This window comes from Pan troglodytes, chromosome 1, assembly GCF_028858775.2.
Source record: "Pan troglodytes isolate AG18354 chromosome 1, NHGRI_mPanTro3-v2.0_pri, whole genome shotgun sequence".
Lineage (NCBI taxonomy): Eukaryota > Metazoa > Chordata > Mammalia > Primates > Hominidae > Pan > Pan troglodytes.
Window position 1 is genome coordinate 160524087 of NC_072398.2, and position 14033 is coordinate 160538119.

Sequence of the window (14033 nt, forward strand, 5' to 3'; positions counted from 1 at the left end):
TGGGTAATTTATTTTTTTTAAAGAGACTTAATTGGCTCCTAGTTCTGCAGGTTGTAAAGAAAGCATGACTTGGAAAACTTCAGGAAACTTACAATCATCACAGAAGGTGAAGGAGAAGCAAGCACATCTTACATGGCAGGAGCAGAAGGAAGAGAGGGTAGGTGGAGGTGCCACACACATTTTAAAAAAAACAGATTTTGGGAGCACTCACTCGCTATCATGAAAACATCAGGCGGGAAATCTGCCCCCATGATTCAGTCACCTCCCACCAGGCCCAACCTCCAACACTGGGGATTATAATTCGACATGAGATTTGGATGGGGACACAGACCCAAACTGTATCAGATGTCTATCACCATTTGATCCAGTGCTGAGTTCAGGTCCTGAATATCTTTGTTAATTTTCTACCTCGATGATCTAATACTGTCAGAGGGGATGGTAAAGTCTCCCACTATTATTGCAATGGAGTCTAAGTCTCTTTGAAGGTCTCTGAAAACCTGCTTTTTGAATATGGGTGCTCTTGTATAGGGTGCATATATATTTACGATAGTTAGGTCTTCTTGTTTAATTGAACCTTTTCCTTTTTTTTTTTTCAAGTTGGAGTTTCACTCTTGTCACCCAGGATGGAGTACAGTGACATGATCTTGGCTCAATGCAACCTCTGCCTCCTGGGTTCAAGCAATTCTCCTGCCTCAGCCTCCCAAGTAGCTAGGATTACAGGCATGTGCCACCACATTGATTAATTTTTGTATTTTTTAGTAGAGACGGGGTTTCACCATGTTGGCCAGGCTGGTCTAGAACTCCTGACCTCAGGTGATCTACCTGCCTCGGCCTCTCAAAGTACTGGGATTACAGGTGTGAGCCACCACACCCGGCCGAACCCTTTACTATTATGTCATGCTCTTCTTTGTCTTTTCTTTAATCATTGTGGATTTGAGGTCTCTTTTATCTGAAATTAGAACTGCAAACTTTGCTTTTCTCTGTTTTTCCATTTGTTTGGTAGATTTTTCTCCATGCCTTTATTTTGAGCCTATGGGTATCATTGCATGTGAGATGGGTCTGTTGAAGACAGCATACCACTGGGTCCTGGTTGTTTATTCAGCTTGCTATTCTGTGCCTTTTAAGTGGTTCATTTAGCCAATTTACATTTAAGGTTAGTACTGATATATGTATGGATTTGATTCTGTTATCATGATGTTGGGTGGTTGTTATGAAGACTTGTTAATGTGGTTGCTTTACAGCGTTACTGGTGTGTGTACTTCAGTGTGATTTTGAGGTGGCTGGTAACGGTCTTTCCTTTCCATATTTAGTGCTTACCTGAGTTGCTGTTGTAAGGCAGGTCAGGGGTAACAAATTACCTCAGTATTTGCATGCCTGAAAAGGGTCTTATTTCTTTTTCACTTATGAAGCTTAGTTTGACTGGATACACAATTTTGGGTTGAAATTTCTTTCTTTTTTTTTTTTTCTTCTTGACAGAGTCTTGCTCTGTCGCCCAGGCTGGAGTGCAGTGGCACAATCTTGGCTCACTGCAACCTCCACCTCCCGGGTTCAAGCAATTCTCCTGCCTCAGCCTCCTGAGTAGCTGGGACTACAGGCACACACTGCCACACCCGGCTAATTTTTGTATTTTAGTAGAGACAGGGTTTCACCGTGTTGCCCAGGCTGTTCTCGAACTCCTGAGCTCAAGCAATCCACCCACCTCGGCCTTCCAAAGTGCTAGGATTACAGGCATGAGCCACCATGCCCAGCCTGAAATTTCTTTCTTTAAGAATGTTAAATATCGGCCCTCAAGCTCTTCTGACTTGTAGGATTTCTGCTGAAAAGTCCAAAGGGAAGTCTGATGGGCTTCCCTTTTTACCTGACCTTTCTCCCTAGCTGCCTTTAACATTTTTTCTTTCATTTTGACCTTGGAGAATCTGACGATTATGTGTCTTGGGGATGATCCTCCTGGGGAGTGTTGTACTGGGGTTCTCTGCATTTCCTTAATTTGAATGTTGGCCTCCCTAGCTAGGTTGGGGAAGTTCTTGTGGATGATATCCTGATATGTGTTTTCCAAGTTGCTTATACTCTCCTCATCTCTTTCAGGGATAACAGTGAGTCATAGATTTAGTCAGTTTACATAATCTCATATTTTTTAGAGGTTTTGCTTGTTCCTTTACATTCTTTATTCTCTATTTTTGTCTGACTGTCTTATTTCAGAAAGCCAGTTTTCAAGCTCTGAGATTCTTTCCTCTGCTTGATCTGTTCTGCTATTAATACTTGTGATTGCATTATGAAATTCTTGTAGTGTGTTTTTTTCAGCTCCATCAGTTTGGTTATATTCTTTTAAATACTGGCTATTTTGTCTGTCACCTCCTGCATCATTTTATTGTGATTCCTAGCTTCCTTGTATTGGGTTTCAACATACTACTGCTGCATCTCAATGATCTTTTTTCCTATCCATATTCTGAATTCGATTTTGGTCATTTTAGCCATCTTAGCCCAGTTCAGAACCCTTGCTGGAGAGATGGTGTGGTCATTTGGAGGAAAGAAGGCATTCTGGCCTTTTGTGTTGTCAGAGTCCTTGAGCTGGTTGTTTCTCATCTTTATGGGCTTATCTACCTTCAGTCTTTGAGGTTGCTGACCATCAAGGTTCCATTTGATGACCTTTAGAGTTTGATTGTGGTATAAGGTGGATTCAGCCAACTGCCTTCATATCTGGAAGATTTTAGGGGACCCATGCTCAGCTCCCAACTCCTGTTCTACCTCTGGGGAACTTGTATTGGACCAGACTTTGTTCTCTGGCTCCTCCAGGTTAGAAATCCACTGTGTTGTTGGGGGACCCTAGGTGCTCCTGGATCTCTGCTCACTACACTCTGATGGGTGGTGTCAGCCAAAGTGTTTGTAGTATAATGACAGTGGGATCCCTCTTCATTTGCCCTGCTCATTGGGGCAGGAAGGCCCTCCTGGCAACTGTGTGTGCAGTAACACTGGTGGTGGTGTTAGCACAGGGGCGGGGTACTGGTGTGTGCTTTTCCTGTGCATCACATTCAGGGGCGGTTGTTCCGTGTTGGGGAGGGTCCGCTCTTCTCCATGCCTAGTTTTGCTCCCTTGGCAGTGTTGATGCATGGGTGGGTTGCTGGTGGGGCTGGGGCTGGCAGTGTTGATGCATGGGCAGGGTGTTGGTGGGGTTGGGGTGGGCCCTCAGTGCCCACCAAGCCTCTGACTGCAATGGCAGTCAATAGGGGGTTGGGGAGAGGACTGCATTTCTGCTGCAGCAGTGGCAGGGCAGGGTGCATGCACACAGGTGCATTGGCAGGGCAAGGAAAGCAAAACCCACCTATGCACATACTGCCAGCAAAGATGTAGGGCATTGCCATGGGCTGGGGGGAAGCTGCAATGAGGGGAGAGAGCAGGCAGGCTGGCTTGTGGCTGTGGGGGCCACCCCGCTGAGCTCTCTGCCAGTCAGGCACAGTCCACCAGCACAGAAGCTATGATGCAGGCCCCCAGGGTGCTCTGGATCACCTGCAAGCAGGTGTAACCAGGCTGGAGCTGCAGGAGAGGTGAGCAGATCAAGGGCTGCTCAGGTCCGACCAACCCCATCTGATGGGCAAGACTGCTCTGCAGAGTTCAGGTCCAACAGTTCTCCTAGGACTGAAGTCTCCTATGGGAGCAAGTCAAGCCTAGGGGGATGGGTGTCCCTGGTCATGCTCCACTACTGACGCTCCCGCACCAAACCCTCTGGGCTTCATATTAGCTGGCCTGCTGCCCCATCACTTCTCTAAGCAGCTCTCCCTGCCAACTTAAGTGTCCATGGTGGTCAAGGGGTCACCTCCTGCCGGGATTCCAGAGGCTCGAGGGGACAGCAGGTTGCTTCTTGCCAGTTCCACTCATTTGTTGCCCTAGAGTTGCTGGAGGCCAGGAACAAGTCCTGGTGTGTGGTAGCCTCATGCAAGATTACTGGTTTCCTTCCCCTTCAATTCGGCTTCTGTGTTTTCCCTCCATCCACTCTCGGTGCCTTCCCTCTGAAGATTTGCTATTTTTGTTTCCTAAATGATCTAATAACCCTATTTGAAAAACAGAGACAATATATACCCGTAGCTACACAGAATTGGGCCCAAAACGTCTTTATTTGTCTTTGTTTCTTCTACTCCTAGCACAGGCACAGCACATCTGAAAATTTTATTACAAGTCTGTTATATTAATCTAGAGACTGAAGGGATTTAACCATGATACTAAGGAACTACAGCTAGCAAAGGATTTTTAATCTCATGACATCTGTGATTTTTACATAGAGACAGGATTGTCTATTTTCAATTCAGAATCCAAGCAGAATTTTCCAAAGAAAATTTAAAATAAGCGCCTCATTAACACAACATGTAGAAGAGAACTGTTACATCAGGAAGTCGCTTCTATATGTTAATGCAAATAAAAAGGCAGCCAGTGGTTTGCTGAATATATTAGGATAAAGCATATCTTTTTATAAAATACTTTTTTTGATACTTTTCTTTACAACACGTCATTGCTATGACTGATCCTATAGTCCAAGTACTCATCTTTAAGTTCCATGAACTGCCTGGATCCCTACACACTTTTCTTTTTAACTACCCAGGAAGTGTAGTATGGATTTGTTAATTAATATTTACAATGTACTTCAAGATTCCCCCAGAAACTAGATTCTGGGTACAAACTACAGAAAATAAGGGTGTTTACATAAGAAATTTATAAGACTGTTTCATTTCAAGAGGTTTCCTTGTTTTTTTTCTTTTCTTTTTTTTTTATTTGTTTTGTTTCTTGGGTTTTTGTTTTTTTGGGGGTTTTTTTGGCTTTAGCTGTGGACAAGTTTCCTTTGTACGGTCATTTTAGAACTATCACTACCACTTTTATAATGTTACTCAACTAACATTTATTTTGTGTGGCTTGTAGTTGGACCTTACACTGTTATGGAAATAAGTTCAACATTAATCTTCTGATTCTGTGTACAAGTAGGTCAATTGCATGATGAGATGCATGGAAAGAAGAGCTTTTTATCTGGATCATGAAAACTTAAGAAAACAGATGCTGTTTTTAAAAGATGAAAAAAGATAAATAAAATAAATAATTGAGCTGATGTCCTTCATAGAAAAGTATTCTATCTTAAAATAAGATTTGTGATCTCAATGTATTAATTATCAAGGTCTGAAATAAATATGGGAATGCTTGCATTTAAAAATAAATAAAATAAAAGACTTTTTTTCCTTTAAGCTCTGTTGGACTTGAAAAATAGACTGTTAATAAGAAGTTGATACTTAAAGACTGCACTTCGAGTAAGTGAGTAATCAAAGACTGGCTTTGTAATAAAAGCCCTAGAGGAGAAAACTGACAGATCATATTATGTGGGATGAGACTCACATGGGACATACAGTACAGAACAGAATAAAGATAGCACTAGAGTAGAAATTGTTTCTCTGTTACAATAGGTAGTGGGTTCTCAGCAAGAAGAATTAGGGATTATTTCTAAAATCACTGAAAATCCTTTAAAATCTGTTAGAGTAGTCTTTCCTTATCCATGAGGGGTACATTACAAAACCCTCCATAGATGCCTGAAACCACAGATAGCACCACACCCTAAAAATAATATGTTTCTTCCTATGCATACCTATGATAAAGCTTAATTTATAAATCAGGCGCAGTAAGAGATTTACAACAATAACTAGTAATAAAATAGAGCAGTTTTAACAATGTGCCAGCATCACCACTCTTGTGCTTTGGGGACATTATTAAGTAGTATAAGGCTTACTTGAACATAAGCACTGTGATACATTGACAGTCGATCTAAAAACTAAGAGGGATAACAGAGTGGGCTACTAACTGACTAAGGGGAGGATTACAGACAGCATGAAGATGGTGGACAAGGAATAATGCACATCCTAAGCAGGACAGAGTTGGGCAAAGTGGGATACTGTGAGATTTCATCACACTATTCAATATGATGTGCAATTTAAAATTTACAGATTATTTCTGAAATTTTTTATTTAATATTTTTAGACTGTCATTGGCCACTAGTAACTGAAACTGGAAAGCAAAACCACATATAGGGGAGGACTATTGTATATGTAAGTACATGAGATAAGCATTTCTTGTTACTTAATCTGGGTTTATTTATTTGCAACAAACCATTTTATTATCTTTATGTTCCCTATTGGAGTTAGCAAAATAATGAAAGTCATCTTACTATGTGGTTGTAATCAGGAAACAGCTTATTTTGCAGTATTGTCTTGTAATATAGCTTATTTCCATCTTGAAATGGAACATATAATGCTAATTTACATTTTTTCATAGTGTATTCTTTAGAAAATGTGTCATTTAGTTTCAGGATAAAAGGGACAGTGTCTATGGAGAAGATGGGAAGTTAGATCCATGGTCCAGTAAATGCTTATTATAGCCCTCTCGTAGAAATTGATAATGCACAGTTGCTTATTAAAGATGGAGAATTGCTGGAGTAAAGAAACCTCTTTAACTTTAGCATAATATTTCTCAAATGTAATTGCTCAAGGAAAGGTTTTTTCACATAATATTATATAATACACCCAAAGACCTAATATGCATATTTCAAAAAACAAGCTTTGAAAAGAGTGTACTACATTGTGATAATTATATATGGAGTAAGATGCATGGAGTATGACCTCAATAAATGGGAACTATTTTCTCCCACCCCAAATTATAAACCTATTGAAGATGGAGACTGATGGTTTAATAACCAATATCTAGGATCAGGAGTATAATTTGAAATATCTTGATAGAATGACTTCTTGGGGGAGTCTATTTTCTTTCTTTCTTTCTTTCTTTTTTTTTCAGAGTCTCACTCTGTCAAGCAGGCTGGAGTGCAATGGCACGATCTAGGCCCACTGCAACCTCCACCTCCTGGGTTCAAGATATTCTCCTGACTCAGCCTCCCAAGTAGCTGGGAGTACAGGTACCCACCACCATGCCTGGCTAATTTTTGTATTTTTAGTAAAGACTGGGTTTCACCATGTTGGCCAGGCTGGCCTCAAATTCCTGACCTCAGGTGATTCACCCATGTCGGCCTCCCAAAGTGCTGGGATTACAGGTGTGAGCCACCATACCTGGCCTGGACTTAGACTTTTGAGTTAATGTTGGAATAATTTAAAACTTTGGGGGAGTGCTGGTTTTGAAATGTGAAAAGAACATGAGATTTGGGAGGGTCCAGGGGTGGAATGATGTGGTTTGGCTCTGTGTCCCCACCCAAATCTCATCTTAAATTGTAATCCCCACTTGTCAACGGAGAGACCTGGTAGGAAGTCATTGGATCATGGAGACGGTTTCCCCATGCTATTCTCATGATGGTGAGTGAGTTCTCATGAGAGCTGACAGTTTTAAAGTGTGGCACTTCCGGCCGGGCGCAGTGGCTCACACCTGTAATCCCAACACTTTGGGAGGCCGAGGTGGGTGGATCATGGGTCAGGAGTTCAAGATCAGCCTGGCCAACATGGTGAAACCTGGTCTCTACTAAAAATACAAAAATTAGCCAGGGGTGGTGGTGGACACCTGTAATCCCAGCTACTTGGGAGGCTGAGACAGGAGAATTGCTTGAACCCAGGAGGCAGAGGTTTCAGTGAGCTGAGATCACACCACTTCACTCCAGCCTGGGTGACAGAGCAAGACTCTGTCTCAAAAAAAAAACAAAACAAAACAAAAAAAAAGTGTGGCACTTCCTCACTCTCTCTCTCCCGCTGCCATGTAAGATGCACCTTGCTTCTCCTTCACCTTCTGCCATGACTGTAAATTTCCTGAGGCCTCCTCAGCCATATGGAACTGTGAGTCAATTAAACCTCTTTTCTTTATAAATTCCTAGTCTCAGGTAGTATCTTTACAGAAGCTGGTAAAATCAAAAGCAAGTTAATTACTTCCAAGATAAAATGGGGGTACAGGCGTTGGGTGAATGTTCCCATCTCAAATGGGAGAAACTGGTCAAAACAAAGGGGCCACAGGCCTCATACAAGTTCAAAACCCAGCTGGGAAGTCATTAAATCTTAAAGCTCTAAAATCTGCTTTGACTCCATGTCTCACATCCAGGGCACACTGTTGCAAGGGTAGGGTTCCCATGGCCTTTGGCAGCTCCACCCCTGTGCCTCGGCAAGGTACAGGCCCTGCAGCTGCTTTCAAAAACTGGCATTGAGTGCCTGCATCTTTTCCAGGTGCATGGTACAAGCTATCAGTGGATCTACAGTGCTGGGGTCTGGAGGATGGTGGCCCTCCTCTCACAGCTCCAGCAGTGTCCCCGGGGGGACTCTCTGTGAGGGCTCAAACCACACATTTCCCTTCCATTGAGGTTCTTCATGATGGCTCCACTCCTGCAACCGACTTCTGCCTGGCCATGCAGGCATTTTCACACATCTTCTGAAATCTAGGTGGAGGCTTCCAAAGCTCAACTCTTGTGTTCTGCACACTGCAAGCCAAACGCAACATTAAAGTTGCCAAGGGTTGGGGCTTGCACCCTCTGAAGCAACAGCCTGAGCTGTAACTTGGTCCCTTTTAGTCACAGCTAGAGCTGGAGCAGCTGGGATTCAGGGCACCAAGTCTCAAAGTTGCACAGAGCCATGTGGGCCCAGCCCACAAAGCTATTTTTTCTTCCTCCTAGGCCTCCAAGCCTATGATGGGAGGGGCTGCCATGAAGATCTTTGACATGCCCTGAAGGCGTTTTCCTTATTATCTTGGCTATTAACATTCAGCTCCTCAGTTACTTATGCCAATTTCTGCAGCCAGCTTAAATTCTTCCCCAGAAAATGGGTTTTCCTTTTCTACCACATGGTCAGCCTGCAAATATTCCAAGGCTTTATGCTCTGTTTCTCTTTTAAACATAAGTTCCAATTTCATACCATCTCTTTGTGAATGCATATAATTAAATGCTTTCAAAATAAGCCAGGTCACTTCTTGAATGCTTTGCTGCTTAGAAATTTCTTCTGCCAGGCTGAGCGCAATGGCTCACACCCGTGATCCTAGTAGTTTGGGAGGCCAAGGTGGGTGGATTGCCTGTGCTCAGGAGTTCGAGACCAGCATGGGCAACATGGTGAAACCCCATCTCTACTAAAAATACAAAAAATTAGCCAGGCATGGTGGCGCACACCTGTAGTCCCAACTGCTGGAGAGGCTGAGGCACAAGAATTGCTTGAACCTGGGAGGTGGAGGTTGCAGTGAGCCAAGATTGCACCATTGCACTCCAGGCTGGGTGACAGAACAAGACCCTGTCTCCACAAAAAGAAAAGAAAAGAAAAGAACGGAAAATTTCTTCTGCCAGATACCCTAAATCATCTTTCTCAAGTTCAAAGTTCCACACATCTCCACAGATCTCCAGGACAGGGGCAAAACGCTGCCACTCTCTTTGCTAAAGCATAGCAAGAGTAACCTTTGCTCCAGTTCCCAATAAGTTCCTCACATGTATCTGAGATCACCTCAGCCTGTACTTCATTGTCCATATTGCTATCAGCATTTTGGTCAAAATCATTCAACAAGTCTCTAGTAAGTTCCAAACATTCCCACATCTTTCTATCTTCTTCTAAGCCCTCCAAACTCTTCCAACCTCTGCTCAATACCCAGTTCCAAAGTCACGTCCACATTTCCAGGTTATCTGTGTAGAAGTACTCCATTCCTGGTACCAATTTTCTGTATTAGTCTGTTTTCACACTGCTATAAAGATACCACCTGAGACTGGGTACTTTATAAAGAAAGCAGGAGGTTTAATTGACTCACAGTTCAAATGGCTGGGGAGGCCTCAGGAAACATACAATCATGGTGGAAGGCAAAGGGAGAGCTGGATTTTTATGTAAAAAAATTATATTAAAAAATTTAATGACTGCCCTGCAGTCATTAAAAATTAGAGCTCCAAAATAATCTCCTCTGACTCCAATCTGGGACACAGTGACGCAGTGTGTGGGCCAAGGCCTTGGCAGCTCCAGCCCTGTGGCTTTGCAGGATTCAGCCCCAGCAGCTGCTCTCAAGGTCTAGCTTTGAGTGCCTGCAGCTTTTGCAGGCACATGGTGCAAGCTGCCAGTGGATCTACCATTCTGGGGTCTGGAGGATGGTGGCCCTCTATGGGGAAAAGAAAGAGAGATCAGACTGTTACTCTGTCTGTGTAGAAAGAAGTAGACATAAGAGACTCCATTTTGTTCTGTACTAAGAAAAATTCTTCTGCCTTGAGATGGTATTAATCTGTAACCCTACCCCCAACCCTGTGCTCCCTGAAACATGTGCTGTGTCAACTCAGGGTTAAATGGATTAAGGGCTGTGCAGGATGTGCTTTGTTAAACAAATGCTTGAAGGCAGCATGCTCGTTAAGAGTCATCACCACTCCCTAATCTCAAGTACCCAGAGACACAATACACTGCGGAAGGCCACAAGGACCTCTGCCTAGGAAAGCCAGGTATTGTCCAAGGTTTCTCCCCATGTGATAGTCTGAAATATGGCCTCGTGAGAAGAGAAAGACCTGACCATCCCCCAGCCCGACACCCATAAAGGGTCTGTGCTGAGGAGGCTTAGTAAAAGAGGAAGGAAGGCCTCTTTGCAGTTGAGATAAGAGGAAGGCATCTGTCTCCTGCTCATCCCTGGGCAATGGAATGTCTCGGTGTAAAGCCCGATTGTATATTCCATCTACTGAGATAGGGGAAAACTGCCTTAGGGCTGGAGGTGGGACATGCTGGCAGCAATACTGCTCTTTAAGGCATTGAGATATTTATGTATATGCACATCAAAAGCACAGCACTTTTTTCTTTACCTTGTTTATGATGCAGAGACATTTGTTCACATGTTTTCCTGCTGACCTTCTCTCCACTATTACCCTATTGTCCTGCCACATCCCCCTCTCCGAGAAACACCCGATAATGATCAATAAGTACTAAGGGAACTCAGAGACTGTTGCCGGCGTGGGTCCTCCGTATGCTGAGCACTGGTTCCCTGGGCCCATTTTTCTTTCTCTATACTTTGTCTCTGTGTCTCTTTCTTTTCTTAAGTCTCTCATTCCACCCGACGAGAAACTCCCAAAAGTGTGGAGGGGCAGGCCACCCCTTCAGCCCTCTTCTCACAGCTCCAATAGGCAGTGCCCCAGTGAGAACTCTGTGGGGCCACCAACCTCACATTTTCCCTCTGCACTTCCCTAGTAGAGGTTCTCCATGAGGGCTCCACCCCTGCAGCAGTCTTCTGCCTAAACATCCAGGCTTTCCCATACATTTCAGATACATCCTCTGAAATCTAGGCAGAGGCTCCCAAGCCTCAACTCTTGTACTCTGTGCATCAGCCAGCTTAATACCATGAGGAAACCAGCAAGGCTAATCACTTGCACTCTCTGAAGCAGCAGACAAGCTATATCTGGGCCTCTTGGAGCCATGGCTGAAGCTGGAGAGGCCAGGATGCAGGGAGCTATGTCCCAAGGCTGCACAGAGGAGCAGGGCCCTGAGCCTGGCTCATGAAGCCATTCTCCTCTCCTAGGCCTCCAGGCCTGTGATAAGTCATGAGTCATCTAACATGGTTTTAGGAAGTACAATCTTGGTCAGGCATGGTGGCTCACTCCTCTAATCCCAACACTTTGGGAGACCAAGGCAAAAGGATCACTTGAGCTCAGGAGTTCAAGACGAGCCTGGGCAACATAGCAAATCCTCGTACCTACTAAAAAAAAAATAATTAAAAAAAATAGCCAAGCATGATGGCACACACCAGTAGTCCCGGCTACTCAGGAGTCTGAGGTGGGAGGATCCCTTGAACCTGGGAGATCAAGGCTGCAGTGAGCTATGATTACACTACTGTACATCAACCTGGTTACAGACTGACAGCCTGTCTCGACAAAGAGTAAAAATCTCAGGAAAAAAAACAAAAAGGCTCTAAAAAGGAAATAAGTTATTCAAGCAGCCATAAGAAGATTCCTGAGATTAGAAAGGTAAAAGTTAATTATAATGGGCAGGATATCACCAAAGAAATAAATTATATTTCACAAATGTTTATTGATAAACTGAACTTACATTTCAATTTGCACCTGGTGTCTTAGTATAACTACTAACTGCATACCTTTTTGATCCCAGAAGTGTCTCACTTTGGATAATGAATTATGTGGGGACACCCTACCATGTGCCAGGTGTACTAAGCAGTAACAGAAAATGAATATAAAAATTATTTACATTAATGATTTAATATTGGGTTATTGAGTCAAAAAAAGGCATGTGTCTTGCCATCAGAAAAGTGCTTCATTTCATTACAGAGGCAAGAAGAATATGTCTGAAAGAATCTGAAAGCAATAAAATGCTTTTTCTAGTTTAAAGTCAGTGTTAGGTAGAGCAAATAAACTGCAGGAAAAAAAAAAAAAAAAAACAGGAAAGGGGAGAGGGCAGAATGAACTAGAGGAATTAGGAAAAGCAGATAGACACATTTGCAAATTGATACCCAGAACCTAAGCTTGAATCCCTTTGTCACTGAGTGGAAAATGGGTGCATACAAACATGACTGACTACAAGCTAGTGATCTTTAGTCTGCCGCTCTGGCAGCAAGGTAACCAAGACTACATCCCTCAAAGGAGTCTTAATTTTTTAACCAGTTTCTTCAGAAGATATTTCTTAGAAGATCAGATATTGCCTTCATATGAAATATTCCCCAAGACTTTTTTCCCATCTCTTTCAGACCATCAATGTAACATATTTGGAATTTTATTTATTTATTTCTCTAAGAACATTTTAACTTCCAGAGAAGGGCAAGTTTGGGTGTCTGCAAAACTAAACTGTAGGACCACTTTGCTCTCAACACCCTTTCCATGTTGAGAGGAGCTTCTGGCCCTTGCTTTCTGCTTTATTTTTCAGCATTTTTCAACAATCGCCTGCTGCACAACCGCATACTAAGTTCAGTTTGCCCCAAGTGCAATAAGGGTTTTAAACTGTGCTAGTTTTCTAAAAAGTAATTCATTTTTAACAGGTCTTATTTCTGAGTAAACCCACAGAAGAGCAGTTATGGGCAAATAAAAGCAGATTTTATTTAACATTCTGTGAAATCTGGCAGCCTGGGAAGAAGATGCATGCTGGGCCTGGCACAGAACTCCACAGTCAGTTTCCATAGGGAAAGAAGATGAATAACCCAATGCAGTCAACCCCTCTGTGAGCACAGAAGTAATGAACAAAAGACTCATTTCATGTGGGTGCTTCACAACACTTTACACTGACCTCATGCAGCAACTTCAAAGGACTTCTCTGTTCAGGGTAATTATCTGCAATTTGCAGAGTAGCACACAGTCTTCTCACAGATTGTACACTTCCCTTCAGACCCCAAGCTGGCTGGATGTGAACATGACAACACTTCATTTCTAGACCAGAAACAGCTTCCTGATCCAGCCTACAAAAAAGGAAGGAAAATATTTTAAATTAAAGTCTTTCCAAAGAGCTATGTCCTTGGTGTTGGCATGCTACTCACCGTGATCCAAGAGCCCAGGTAAGTACAACTTGAAATTAAAAGAAAGCCCTAATGATCAGATCACTAAAATACGATCCTTTTATAAGAGCAGCTCATACATTAACAAATCAATCCTAATGTTTTATAATATAGAATAAACTGAAAACTGGTGGTATGAATTGAGTTATTTTTGTCATACCCAAGTGAATCGGAATGGAGGAACCAGGGGAAAAAGCACTCAGGGTACATAGCACCTGCTTCAAGAATTCTCCTGCAAGCTCAGCTGCTGAAATGGCCTTTGCAATGTAAGACCATTTTTACCTAGCAGCTACCTAAATGACCTGCCATGACTCTAAGATTAGTTTTTCCTACTGCCATCATTCACCAGAGCTTGCCAGCTCCCAGAAACTTCACTACTGCCAGTAAGCTCCTTACAAAACAATATGTAACATGTATCTTTCTAATAAAACACTCAACCTTCTCTTTGTTCTTCAGACATACTAAAAACCACACCAGGCTGTTTGTATACCACAAATTGCAATTCTATTTTCTCAAATTAAAACTTTTGTTTATAGATTTGTCTCTACATTTTTATTTGACTTTGACAAAACTAACTGATGAAATAGTAACTTTCT

General features: G+C 42.7%; 1 protein-coding gene across 2 annotated transcripts in view; it reads right to left on the reverse strand.

Annotated features, from left to right (window-relative positions):
* Positions 1 to 13209: 13209 nt before the first annotated feature.
* The window catches only part of CTH (cystathionine gamma-lyase), a 46941-nt gene continuing 46117 nt past the window's right edge, over positions 13210 to 14033 (reverse strand). For both annotated transcript variants that reach the window (XM_024346572.3, XM_063800423.1), the window contains exon 12: positions 13210 to 13341. In XM_024346572.3, the coding sequence (XP_024202340.1) occupies positions 13213 to 13341 (129 nt within the window). In that variant the 3' untranslated portion in view covers positions 13210 to 13212. The remainder of the gene's footprint in view (positions 13342 to 14033) is intronic.